This window comes from Peromyscus maniculatus, chromosome 10 (assembly GCF_049852395.1).
Source record: "Peromyscus maniculatus bairdii isolate BWxNUB_F1_BW_parent chromosome 10, HU_Pman_BW_mat_3.1, whole genome shotgun sequence".
Taxonomy (NCBI): Eukaryota; Metazoa; Chordata; class Mammalia; order Rodentia; family Cricetidae; genus Peromyscus; species Peromyscus maniculatus.
The window spans coordinates 85,751,994-85,765,826 of record NC_134861.1 but is presented as its reverse complement, the minus strand read 5'-3'; the positions used below and the strand labels follow the sequence as shown (position 1 = coordinate 85,765,826).

Genomic DNA, 13,833 nt, shown 5'->3' with positions numbered 1-13,833 from the left:
GTGGATTTCTATTGACTCAAATGGGGTCACACATGTAGAAATTGTGGCTTCCACATCCTTTCTACTCTCACACATATCTACATCCAGGTGCACAGGATTATAGTGTTGAAATGACAAGGGAAACTTTCAGGTTCCCAAGGGTGAAGGGACTTTGCTGCACACTCATCTTTACCTTACCATGAATGAGGAGGCAAAAACAGTATGTATGCAAAGGTGTTATGTGCAAAACTGTGCTCTCCCTGATCTGTATGCTCAGATGCTAATATCCCAGCACCTGACAATGTGACTGTATCCAGAGATAAGGTCTTTGAGGAGGATATATGCTGTATGAGATCATTATAGTAAGGTCTAATATAATAGGACTGATGTCATCAAAAGTGGAAGAAATTAGTCCATGGACATTTCCAGATGGAAGGCATTGTGAAGCTAATAAAGAAAAGATGAGCATCTTCATGCAAAGAAGAAAGGATACAGTAGGAACCCTCATGACACCTCCACTTGGATGTTAGGCTTACAGAAGTGTGTGGAATCCATTACTGCTATGTAAGGCCACTTATCTGTTGTGGTTCTCTTTGGAGGCTCTAGTGAGGTGCTATAGACATCAATATGGACAAAAAAAGCATCCTTGAGTTAAGAACTGATTAATATTCTTGGCTGCCTGCTTAACTACAGACTTCAGTTAGAAAGGGCTGTGACTTGAGGTAATGTATTGCAACATCCCTTTGTTATAATAGTTTATCCTGTATTCAAGCATAATCCTTATAAGAAATAAAGGAAGCCACCAAATTGTTTAAGAAAAAAGGGAAAATCCAACCATGATATATTCTTTGAATATATCTGTACACTTGAGCCTTGATATGGAAAATGCTGTTCACAATTTACATGTGTAAGTCATATTCCCCAAACTATAATATAAGCAGATATAAAATATCTGGAAGGAGTGATGTGTGGATATGACTAAGATATACTCCATACATGAACAAATGTTTCAAAGAAAAAAATCAAAGTTAAAATTTTAAAAATACTAGTGGTATCTGAGGGGTAGACTTTCCTTTCAATAAAGTGTGGCTTCTTTACTTTACACACCTGAGTTTATTTCACTGTCAGTTTTTATAGTTATCACTATCATTTCTACCTACTGCCCTGTAACCTTGAGACTGCACGTGAAGAAAACCCAGTTTCAGACATTCAATCCACCTATTTTGTTTATGAGAAAAACACCATTCCTGCTCCGCCTCTCCCCCACCTCCTTCCCAGTCCTTCCCTGCATTGTTTGGTGTGATCATTCAGGGAGGCAAGGTCAGGATTGGTAGAGAGGGAGGAGGGAGGGGCAGGCAGTAAGGAGCAAACATTCCATTCCATCACAACCCCTGTGGAAGAATGATGCATCATAAAACTGAAGCAAAGTCATTAAAGCTTCGTCCGTTTGCAGAAACATCTGTGTGTTGGGCATGAGGTGTAGATGAGGCCTGAGAGGTAACCAACAGGAGCAGGACTAACTGAATTAGCAGGATGGGAAGCCATTAATTACACGCTCAGCTGTCCCAGTCCATTTGGTGAATTGCGGCCATAAAAGCAGTGTAATTACGAGCGTCTAGGACTAGAGACTGCATTCCAGCTTGTAATTCAGAAGGTGCAACTGGCCGCCCATACTCTGTAATCTCTTGTTTGTATCTTTGGAATATAGAATGCTTTGTCATAAATGCCTGATGTAGACATTAAGGCTTCAACGGAAGACAGTGGAAAGAAATTGTAGGAAAAAGTCACTAGGGCCCATCATAAAACAGTAATCAACAAAGAAAATCTAGATTTCTCAAATATATTATTCACTGCATGACTGTTGCTAATGAAAAAAATCCTAGACATTAAGACAGTTTTGTTACATAGATGCTTTTAAATACTGCCTTGGAGGACTAGAGAAATGGCTCAGCACTTAAGATTGAGTATTGTTCTTGCAGAAGACCCTCAGTTCCCAGTACCCATATTGGGTGGCTCACACCCACTCCAGCTCCAGGGGATCCAACATCTCTGGCCTTCTTGGCCACCTACACTTACGTGCCCCCAGGCACACACATCTAAGTAAAAATAATAAAAATGAATCTTTTTTTTTTCACTGTGTAAGAAAATTTATTTCTTATAAATATAAATATTTTATTAGTTCTTTGAAAATGTCATACAATATATTTTGTCATATTCATCCCAACTTCTTTTACTCCTCCCAGATCCACCCCACCTCCCCTCCACCCCAATTTGATGTACTCTTTTTTTTAATTTAATAATACACTGACTCCAATCTGTGTTGTTGTCCTTCTGGTTGTGTGGCCATTTCCTGGTGAGTGATTGAACTATGAGGAACCATATGTATAAAGAACACCAACTCACACTCCCTAGAAATGACCCAACTGTCCATAGCACCTCAATTTGGGGTGAGGTCATGAATGTTTCATTCCTGGGGCCTGTGAGATCTCTTACATAGTACTGGAAGGTAGGCTGCTGCTAAAATAAATCAGCAGTGTGACCCAGCTGTAAGTCCTGTAAACCTCAATTAAAACAAGGATGGCAAGATCTGCCCATGTGTGCAATTGTGGCATGAATGAATGTTGGGGGGTAAGCAGCCACTTTCTTATTGAATTTAAGGCCCATTCCATAGGAGGAAACACATGCTTGGTTCCAGAAATCTGCTCAAAAATGAATCTTAAAAAGTTTTAAATACTGCCTTAGGTTGGAGGAATGAGGTATGCTCAGATAGCTCAAAGAGGATGATGGTAAAAATGGATCAGAGGTTAGAGGCATCCATGAACATTCCGGAGTCCTATAATCGAGGATTGATGCAAAGTAAAGCATCAGTTCAATGTGATGCTAATTTTACGCCTATATAATTTTTTTTGTTTTTTGGGTTGTTGTTGTTGTTGTTTTTTGAGAAGACAGGGTTTCTCTATGTAGCCCCTGCTATTCTGGAACTTGCTCTGTAGACCAGGCTGGCCTTGAACTCATAGAGGTCCACCTGCCTTAGCCTCCCAAGTGCTGGGATTAAAGATGCGTGCCACCAGGCCTGACTAGCTCTATTTATTCTTAAGAGTACTCAAAGCATGACATTGCAGGGAAGGCCTGTGGGACCCTATGGGATCTCCACAGAGGTTCTAAGCAAGCAACATCCCCAGCACTGGGCAGGCTACATGGACAGTCCTGCAGTGGGAAGGGTGAGACACTGGAACCAAGCAAGCTGAGCAATGAGGAGAGGTGGAATTTGAACTGCACAGCCTTGAACTTCGTGACATTTTAGTGTGTGCCTAGAAAACCAAGCAGCAGAGACTCTGTAGGAGCGGCATGCTGTGATTGTTGAAGCAGTCTGAATAATCAGTGCAGGGAATTACACGTGTCCAGTAGCCTTTCAAATTATTTTGCCAAAGTACAGAAAAGTATCTTTCTATAATTCCTAAGTATATGGGGAATTGAAAATAACAGTAAAGGTAACATTTATTAAAATCCATTTAAAACAGAAACATTGACAATTAGAGCTTTCTTACTTTGCCCAACTCTATGGAGAACAATCTGGTACTTGCCTTCCGGTGCATCACCTCCTACTTGGAGAAAGCATCCATTCCATAACTTGGCAAATTCTCCTTCTTCCTACAGTTTCCTTTTCTTTACAGCTACTGTGTTCGTTCACATTGAAAAATCATTCCCATCAGTGCAACCTACTTCCCAGGCAGGGCCCAACTTCCTGCATTAATGAGCCCGTCTTTTCTGTAAGGAAACTTTCTTCTGCATCTGACTCTACCTACATCTGCTGTGTTCAGCTTGGCAGAAGTTATAATGAAACTTTTACAGTTCCTCACAAAACACTCACGCTTTCCCTGTGGCAGTTGGCAGCCAAACCTCACGAGACAGTGGTGTGACCCATGGTAAAGTCCCTCCCTCTCAATGGGGGAGAGGGAACCATCCTTCACCTCAGGTTAAGTCCTGATGTGCAACCTGAAGAACAACATGTCAAAGCCTATTCCTCTGGGTGGCTGAGTCATGGCCTCACTGAGTCCAGCTTACCCTTAGTGCTTTGGATCTGTGAACCAGCAGGGTGGCAGGGAAAATTGTGAAAAATCTTATTTTATAATAGGATCACAATATTCTGATCTTGTAAGCTCCTTCCAAAAGTTTCTGTGCTTTTATTTACATGGTCATTTGGCAGTGTGCTGCTGAATGACAGTGAACTTTGAAACTGAAAGGGAACACCGATAGACAGCAGGTCCTAGCGCCTGTGGAGACTCATTCTCAGACCTCAAGTGGGTGTTTGGAATTGTGGCTAGCACTGAACCACATAGCTGTGAGGCTTCTGCCTTTACAAATCTACTTGTGATAAAGTTTAGTTTATAACAGGCAGAGGAAGACAGTAATAGTAAAAATTATATATATATATATATATATATATATATATATATATATATATATATATATCCATATCCTCTCTCAAACTATCTTACTGAGCAGGCATGGTGATGCTTGCCTTTAATCCCATCACTTGAGAGGCAGAGGCAGGTAAGTCTCTGTGAGTTAAAGGCCACACTGGTCTATATAAGGAGTTCCAGGCCAGCCAAGGCTACATAAGACACTTTCTCATAAAAACAAATGAACAAAACCCACAGTATCTTATTGTGTTCTGCTCATGCTTTTTGTATAAAATGGGATGATACTATGGTGTTTTCCTGTTTTGTCATGCTACAGAAGCATAATCCTGGACAAGGGGAGACTGTCATAATCATTGATGAACTGGAACACTGGTGGCCAATGGGGATGCAGGGCTCTTAGATGGTAGTGCCGTATCTAAAGTGACCCCATCAGTTCTCAGCCCGATGCTCTTCCCCTTCAGCTTGCATTTGTTTTTGACATTTCATCCTTTATGCCATTATCTACTTCACTACACAGAAGTACAGGTTGATTGAATCCAGAAAAGCATAAACGGCTCTCACAAAGGCTCATGGTAAAGTGTTTCCAGACTATGAACCTAGGTAAAAGTCTATACTTATTTAAAAAGGAGAATGCATGTAACTGTCCTGAGACCAAAAATTACCCACTGGGGGGGGAGGGCATTTTTTTTTACCCATTTTTGCTGGGTAAGCCTGCTCCAGAAGTCAAGGCTGTGAACTGAGACCATCTCTTCTTTTCGTCTGGCTCTCTTCGGCTGCCAGTAACGTCTGCATGCATCCTAAGTGTGTGATGTGTTTGCAGTGGACACACAGCTACTATGTGTTATCAAGGAATAGAATGACGGTGAAAAATAAAAGGAAAGAAACCCCAAGTTTTAAAATCAAATGCATCATTACGCATTTGAGTTGAGGGGTTCACGTGCATTATAGAAACACAACTGGGGTTGGTCTGGCATGGTATATGAAGACATGGTAAAGAAACTATATCCTTTTTTTTTATTTTACAATACCATTCAGTTCTACATATTAACCACGGATTCTCCTGTTCTCCCCCCTCCCACCCCCTCCCCCTTCCTTCCAGCCCACCCCCCCATTCCCACCTCCTCCAGGGCAAAGCCTCCCCCGAGGACTGAGATCAACCTGGTAGACTCAGTCCAGGCAGGTCCAGTCCCCTCCTCCCAGACTGAGCCAAGCGTCCCCTCACAAGCCCCAGGCCTCAAACAGCCAACTCATGCAATGAGCCCAGGACCCAGTACCACTGCCTAGATGCCTCCCAAACAGATCAAGCCAATCAACTGTCTCACCCATTCAGAGGGCCTGATTCAGCTGGGGGCCCCTCAGCCTTTGGTTCATAGTTCATGTGTTTCCATTCGTTTGGCTATTTTTTTTTTCAGTAATTGAGTAAAACCGAAATTTATTATAAGCCACATTTGTCCTAGGGACCTCCTATATCAAACACCATAATTAACCAGACCTAAATTCTATACAACTCACTAAATTTCTATACAATTAGAGTCGGCATTCGGAATGGAAGCTGTGCAGCTTCGCATTAAATTTTACACTTTCTATATTGAATATATTTTATGGACTTATCCACCACCCAAAACAAAAAACCCATGGTAGAATCAGAACTAGGAGAACAGTTGGCTGTACAAGCTTTTCCGTGACTCATGCCATCACCCACACTCAGTCTTTCCTGTTCTCTCTTCTTCATGTTACGTCATACTCGCATGTACATGCATTTACATACATGTACACGTTTATTATTGGCTGGATTCTGCATATGAGAGAGAATGTTTCTTCCCTGAGATTTCCTGATTTCCTTTAACACTACACATCCTCGGTTCATCCATTTTCCTGCAATTTTTTAACTTCATTTTTCTTCAGAACTGAGTAGCTTTCCCTCGTATACACCAACATTTAATTATCCATTCGTCGGCTGATGGACAGCAGGGTTGGTTCAATCCTTTGCTAAAGCAAGCGAAGCATCAGCAAAGGTGGGAGTGCGAAGATCTTCGCGGCAGGGTACGTGGTTCTCGGGCTCAGCTCTGCCCAGAGTGAAACATCAGGGTCACACAGCAGCTCCAGTTTTGAGAAATCTCTAGTCTGAATTCCACTGTGGCTGCATTTTCTGCCCATCCAACCACACTGGATAAGCGTTTCTCCCCACATCTTCTCCAGCATTCATGGTCAGTTTTGCTGATGGTGGCCATTCTGACTGGGGTGAGACGGTAGCTCACGGCAGTTTTCATATGCATTTCCTTGATGGTGAAGGATACTGAACACTTTAAAACGGTTATCGGCCGTTTGTATTTCTTTTTTATTTAGTTCACTTACTGTGGTGATACTGTGTTCCCCCAAAATATTGTGCACCCTAATAAACTTATCTGGGGTCAGAGAACAGAACAGCCACTAGATACAGAGGCCAGAAAATGGTGGCACTCACACCTTTAATCCTAGCATTCCAGAGGCAGAGAGCTGCCTGGATCTCTGTGAGTTCAAAGCCACACTGAAAACAGCTAGGCATGGTGACAAAAGCCCTTAATCCCAGGAAGTGAGGGCAGGAAACAGAGAGGTATATAAGGCATGAAGACCAGGAACTAGGGCCGGTTAAGCTTTCAGGGTTTTGAGCAGCAGTTCAGCTGAGATCTATTTGGATGAGGACTCAGAAGCTTCCAGTCTGAGGAAACAGGATCAGCTGAGGAACTGGCAAGGATTTGTGCTACAACTTACCTATTTGTTAATTGGCAATACTTTGTAAATTCTCAATATTAGTCCTTTGTCTGAAGTGCAGCCAGCAAAGATTCTCTCCCATTCTGAGTCCTGAATGATAACTCTGCTGACTTTTCTTTGTTGTACAGAAACTTATTTTCCTCTACTCCCTCTGTTGATACTGAGGGTTAGTTTGTGGGCTTTGGGTGTTCTACATGTCCTTTCATGAGCATTTCAACATGTACACCCAGCACATATGTACACATCTCCACACATATGTAAAGATGCAGACACGTTTATGTGGAGAATCAGTGCTGCCAGACTAGAACTGAAACCATACTGGGGTCCATAGCAATCAGAGCCCATGAGGACAGGCGTGTACTCTTCCACAAGGTACACCTGTGCTTGTTCTTGCTCGGTGTTCTGCCCCTTAGGACACATCACTGCACATGTGTGGCTGCTTTTCTTTCCTTAACCAGCAGACGTAAATTGCTTAATCAGAGCCTAGATCTGGTTTCACTCCAGACTCTTTCACAGGTGGGTACCATGCCCTAGGACACTTGCAAATGTCTGCGTTTCTGGATAAACGATCAACTGGTAATCAAGTTCCCAGTGAAATTTAAAATATAAATTTTAAGAGCTAGACATCTGGCTCAGTGATTAAGAGTCCGGCTATTGTTTCAGAGGACCCAGGTTCAATTCCCAGCACCCACCAGGTAATTCACAACTATCTGTAACTCTAGTTCCAGTGAGTCTAACTCCCTCTTCTAGCTTCCTTAGACACGAGGCATTCATGTGATACATAGACATATATGTAGGCAAAACACTCATACACATAAAAAAATAAAACCCACATTTTAAAGTCACATTGTTTATTCCTTTAGTTTTTAATGATACATCTGTAACCATGAAGTGCTTCAAGGAGTCCTGTTGTGTTGGTCAGAAAGAGTAATCATTTATTTTCAATGTTTTGTTACATTTGTGTGTATTCACATATACATGTGTGGCATGCACACGTGAGGAAGTCAAAGGACAGACTGTGGGAGTCAGTTCTCTCTTTCCACTATGTGGATCCTATGGGATGAACTTAGGTCAACAGGCTTAGCAACAAGTGCCTTTACCTGCTGAGCTGTCTTGGCAACCTAGAATGATCAGCATCATTTCTAAAATATTTCATATATGAGAATGTCTCCACTTACTTTAGGGTGTTCATGCACCCAAGACTACCACTAATCTGGAAATATCAAAGTTGGTAAGAATCTGATGAAGAATTGGAAGTGAAACTGTTTGGGGTCAGGTCACTAGAAACTTATGTGTCTAGGGGCTCAGCTGCCTTATATAGAGAGAAGCCATGGATTTGGAACTGTTTTGTTAGTACTACAAGCTGGGTGTGTTAAATCCTTCATTGACCATGCAATTTAGCCTAGCTCCTCTTCTTCATCCTCTTGTAAACAAAAACTAAGAGCATCAGTTTCAATTATCCAGACAACTATCTATATCTAAAATTGAGTTTGAGTTAGCAAACACACTCTGAGATGACTCTCACTGTCAGAGTGAAATACGATACAAGTACTATGAAGAGGAAAAGGAAAATGGGAGGGGTACTCAAGTTGGGTAGAGGGGAGGAAAGGTAATACAGAGGGGGAGATAAATAACACTAACGATGTTTGAAAGGGACCATAGGGAAACATTATTTTATAAGATTACATAAAATACATATATTATACATGTGTGTGCATTTGTACTTATAGTTTAAATGGAGTTACAGCACAGTGTTCCCCAAGAAAGACTTAGACTATCTAACAAAGCTCCACTGCCAAGCATGGGAAGCTTCCTTTTGAATTTTTGGTCATGGAAGACCTAGAGACTCCAAAAACACATGGGCTATTGCCATTGCCCTTGGCTGCCTCCTAGAACTGGAAGGTAGGACCCTGTTGGTTAAGACACCACACACCTCAGACACAGGACTTAAAGGAATCAGCCTTGGAAGCCTACTCCTTGAAGACTAACTCTTCTAGTATCCGAAGGTTAGGGGTACTCATACCTTGGGGACAACCAACAGCTGTGTGGACTTAGGGTCCACTCACTAGGATGGAGTTCGTGTCTAGTACTATAAATCTAGCCAACTATATGTAGCTAAGAGGTCATAGACCCTACTGCCATTTTCCTAAAGCAATATAATTTCTAATTTTATTCCAAACACTTATCTTCATACCCACAGAAAAGTGTAACTCTCATCCCTCCTCAAAGAAATTTCTGTCTGCATCTGATAGAGGACACTACCGCTGTAGTACATGTGGTCAAAATGCAGAGAATCTGTAACCCTGGGGTCAGCCCAGCTGGTACACCGACAATACAACACCTATACCTAAGGCTCAGGGAACATCTTGGAAAAGGAGTGGAAAGATTTTTAAGGGACAGAGGACTGGGATCCCTGATGTTAGACAGTGTTTTGTACTCATGAAATCTCTACAACATGATTGTCTAAACAGGATCTGTATAATGATACCAGTCAACATGTCAACTTGGATAGGGGAAATTTCATAAAGCCACCCCCCTAGAAGAAGAGCTACAGGCAGTAAGTGGCTGCTCAGAAAGGGAGAATCAGCCTTCTACAAGGACCATCATCCTGACAGATTATCCAATCCCAAGTGGTTGGCCCTAAACATCTATGCATAAGGTGCATCACTAAATGGGCTCAGTGCGTTGTATATATACATATGTGTATGCACATGCATGTGGAACAATAATTACTATAGGAGGAGAGATCAGAAACTTGAAAGGGAGAGGAGAAACAAACACAGGAAGAGGTAGAGGGGGAGAGAGGGGTGGAAACTGTGTAAAAACAGTACTTATATGAAATTCTCAAAAACAGTTTAAAAAGAGTAAATGGCTAAATATAAAGCATAAATGTCTATAGCGTATAATGCCAGTCCTAAAAACCACAATAGGGCTGACAAGTGGGCTAAATGCAGAAAGATACTTGTCACCAAGACTGGTGACCCGACGCTGATCCCAGTGATCCGAATGGCGGAAGAAGAGAAGTGACTCCCACAAGTCCTCTGACCTCCACATGAATGTGGCAGCACGTGAGTGCCTCCCATCTCCAAATCAATACATGTAATAGAAATCAATTCAGAACAAAATAACACAGAGGTCTAAAATTGGTCAGATTGTTTCATTAAAAACTATATAGTAAGAAATTTGATCTTAATACCAAATATTGCCAAGCCTGGCAGCAGGGGCCCATAATCTCAGCTACCTGGGAGGAAGGAGAAGGATCTCAATTTCAACAGCATCCTGGGAAACCTAGTGAACTTATATCTTTTTTTCTATAAGTAAAAAAACAAAACAACAACATAAACAAAAACAAACAAAACCAGAGCCTAGGATACAGCATATTCAATGCCCTAGGTTCAATCTCAGAGAATAGATACACAGAAAAGTTGATACACAGGAGAGCATGAAAAGGAAGAGAATGGGGTGGGAAAAAGGAGGAAGAATTATGAAAATGTGGTTGTCTTCCATCAGAGGGACCAGTGATGACTATTAATACAGTCCCCATCACAAGGAAAGCTTCTTTCTCAAAGCATGAAGATTGGAATCGAGGTTCCCCTTGAACTTATCTAGAGGTTTGGGTTCTTACCTTCAAAGTCCACATCTCCAACTAGCTTAGTCTTTCCTGTCAGAGGATCTTGAACATAGTTGATGCCCACATCAATCACTGCTGCGCCTTCTCTAACCATGTCAGCCGTAATCAACCTGGGAATACCTGCGAATGGAACAGTTGTGAAACATTGAAATTTTGTCCAGTATTTATACTTTGTCCTGTAAGAGACTAACTTCGCTCTGATTATTCACTCTGGTCATCAGGTAGAAGGCCAAAAGACAGTTAAGGAAGGGCATCAGACTCTTGAGGAGCAATTGCCTAGAGCTGTTCTCGCTCTTCACAGATTTACCTGACCTCTCCATGCGAGCATCTGTTAGCACAGCATCATTTTGTCTAACATGGAGTCATAGGGATGAAACAGGCTTCTGCTGTTTCAGAGTGGAGTGACAGCAACTTGGGAATAGGGAAGAAGGAGAAGGAAGGGGAAGGAAAGCTGTGATAGCCATAATCCATACTCTCCGGTGCGTGGTAACCAGTATTGCCATGGCATCTCACCAGCTCTGTGCAGACATGTCACCTTTTGCTGTTTTCTTGTTTCCTTTGATTCCCATGTCTATACAGGATGTGAAAGATGTAAGCTATAGTAACCGTCCTCATTTTCACTCCATTCTGGTTGAAAGGAGAGCTATAGAGATAATATGCCATTGTCTGTCATCTAGAACTACTTTTAGATTTTGTTTCAAACATGGCAGTACTGGCTAACACTTGATAACATTGTGGTTATTTTTTATGAGCATTTTTGAGCTCCGAACGTTGCATTAACATACACTTTATTATTATGTCTCATGTTGTGTGTGTTGACTGAGTCCAGTTGGATACATCAGACTTAGATAGTTTTGTAACCAGGGTCAAGTAAATTCTGACTGAAGTTACAACTAGTGTGGGTCTGAAGTGGCTCACCCACTGCTGCAGCTGATACTTCGGGTGGATTAGGACCTCAGGGAGGGCTGCCACTGGAGCACAGTGTGTGCGCTCTGTAGCTTGGGATCTCTGGCAGCTGACTGCCAAGCATGCAAAAGACAGAAGGTAGATGCTGCCAATCCCTGGAGGCTGGAATCCTGAGACAGGCTCCTCAGTTCTTTTGCATTCTTTTGCTGAAGAAATGACAGAACCCATTCAGATTCAGAAGCCCCTTGTGGGTGAGTCAAAGAGTCTGTGACATTCTTCACTCTGTGACAGCTCTCTTGTGGATGCTATGGATAGATGATTTATTCACATTCATGTGCTATGTCCCTTGCAGGTAGCTCCTTAATATAATAAATTTAATATAACATTATTTTTAAAGCCTATCTGTTCTGTGGTTAGCATCCCAACTGCCCATGTGGGCATTCCAAATGGCTTAAATGTCACGGTGTGACATACAGTTCTTGACATAGGTAAAATTTTCTAGCCTATAAAAAGGTCAGTGCTAACATAGATGTAGCAGCTACCATGGATGTTTGTTCCCTAACTGCAGAGGAACTAGCATTTGAGATGTATCTTCCTTACATCCCAAGCTGTGATACAGACGTCATCCTTTATCAGTACTAATGTAGCCACTGACCAGACTTCCCTCAGTCTCTGAAGACAGCCATTAAATCCTGTTTCTTCTTTGTATAGGAAAAGGAGACACACACTGATTACAGCTGCAGGGGACTTCCTCAAATACTTTCATTTGAGGAATAGTTATTAAAATCAGCTATTAACCTCTTAAGCCAATATTAAGCCAATATTATACTCTTAAGCCAATCATATTTAAGTACTATGATATCTCAGACAATATCAGACTGGCAATAAACAGAAACCACAGTTGTTTTTTTTGTTTTTGTTTTTGTTTTTTTTTTTTCTTAGACAGGGTTTCTCTGTGTAGCTTTGCGCCTTTCCTGGAACTCACTTGGTAGCCCAGGCTAGCCTCGAACTCACAGAGATCCGCCTGCCTCTGCCTCCCGAGTGCTGGGATTAAAGGCGTGTACCACCACCACCACCACCACCACCACCACCACCACCACCACCACCACCACCCGGCTAGAAACCACAGTTTTTAAAGCACGAGATATTTGAACTGCATTTTAATTCCCAGAAAATTACAAAATGGAAAAAAAGTTATTTATATATTTTTCTGATAAAGACATTTATAAGTCCACTGTAGACATTTTGAATAATATTTAATATTATTTAATACCAAAATATTTAATATCAAAATAAAAAAAGTTTTTCCTACCATCCTAAGATAACAAGTAACATATATATTATGTTTCTCTCTAGGATTTCAAACTGTGATCCTTTCCTATTTCATCAATTACTTGAAACTTAAAGATTTGATCAAAGAACTCATCAGATGAATTACTATTATTCCTGCATTGTTTCCAATATTTTGGATTAATAGGTCACGCAATGATGGTTACCTGTATTCAGAAAACCATGGACACATTTTGCAGCATCAAACTTGCGGAAATGTTCCACAGGACCTTTGGTAACAACATGAGTAAGTGGGGGTTGGATGAAAGTACCTATTGAACGAGTTGTAGCTGCTTAAATAGTACATCCCCAAACTGCTGGTAACTGTGCCTACAACAATATCCACAGAAGCCTATTGGAGTCCGTTGTCTGAGGTATTCGGCAGTACCTCCCTCACAATTTTTATCAAGAGCCTGGAAGCACACACTGGCACTGTGATAATCCTCTTCATTCTCTTGATTTGCTTTCCATCTTATTCTGCCCTACCTGGTGTCAGGGCTAGGGCTGATCCTTACACAGACCTTATGTACCTCCTTGCTCTCTGGAACTCTTGTCATAGCCACAGGAACAGGCTCCAGCTAGCCTGCTGGATCAGATGAGCCCTTGGATGGAGATGAGTGACTCTGAGTGAAGCCAATCTAGATGGATCAGCTTCCAGCCAACCACAAGCTGGTGGCAGATCTTTGAGCCTCCCCGATAAGAGAAGGTAATACGGGTCAAAGCCACCACAACCAGCTGAACTGTAGACTCTCAAAAACTCTTTGTAAAATGTGTTGCTTACGCAGCTGAGCTGTGGGATATTTTAGTATCAAT

The 13,833-nt window shown here is 41.7% G+C and overlaps 1 protein-coding gene across 1 annotated transcript in view; it reads right to left on the bottom strand.

Moving 5' to 3' along the window:
- The window catches only part of Mthfd2l (methylenetetrahydrofolate dehydrogenase (NADP+ dependent) 2 like), a 106,405-nt gene that overhangs the window by 16,006 nt on the left and 76,566 nt on the right, over window positions 1-13,833 (bottom strand). The window contains exon 7 of the mRNA XM_042257620.2: window positions 10,780-10,905. Within this exon, the coding sequence (XP_042113554.1) occupies window positions 10,780-10,905 (126 nt within the window). The remainder of the gene's footprint in view (window positions 1-10,779; window positions 10,906-13,833) is intronic.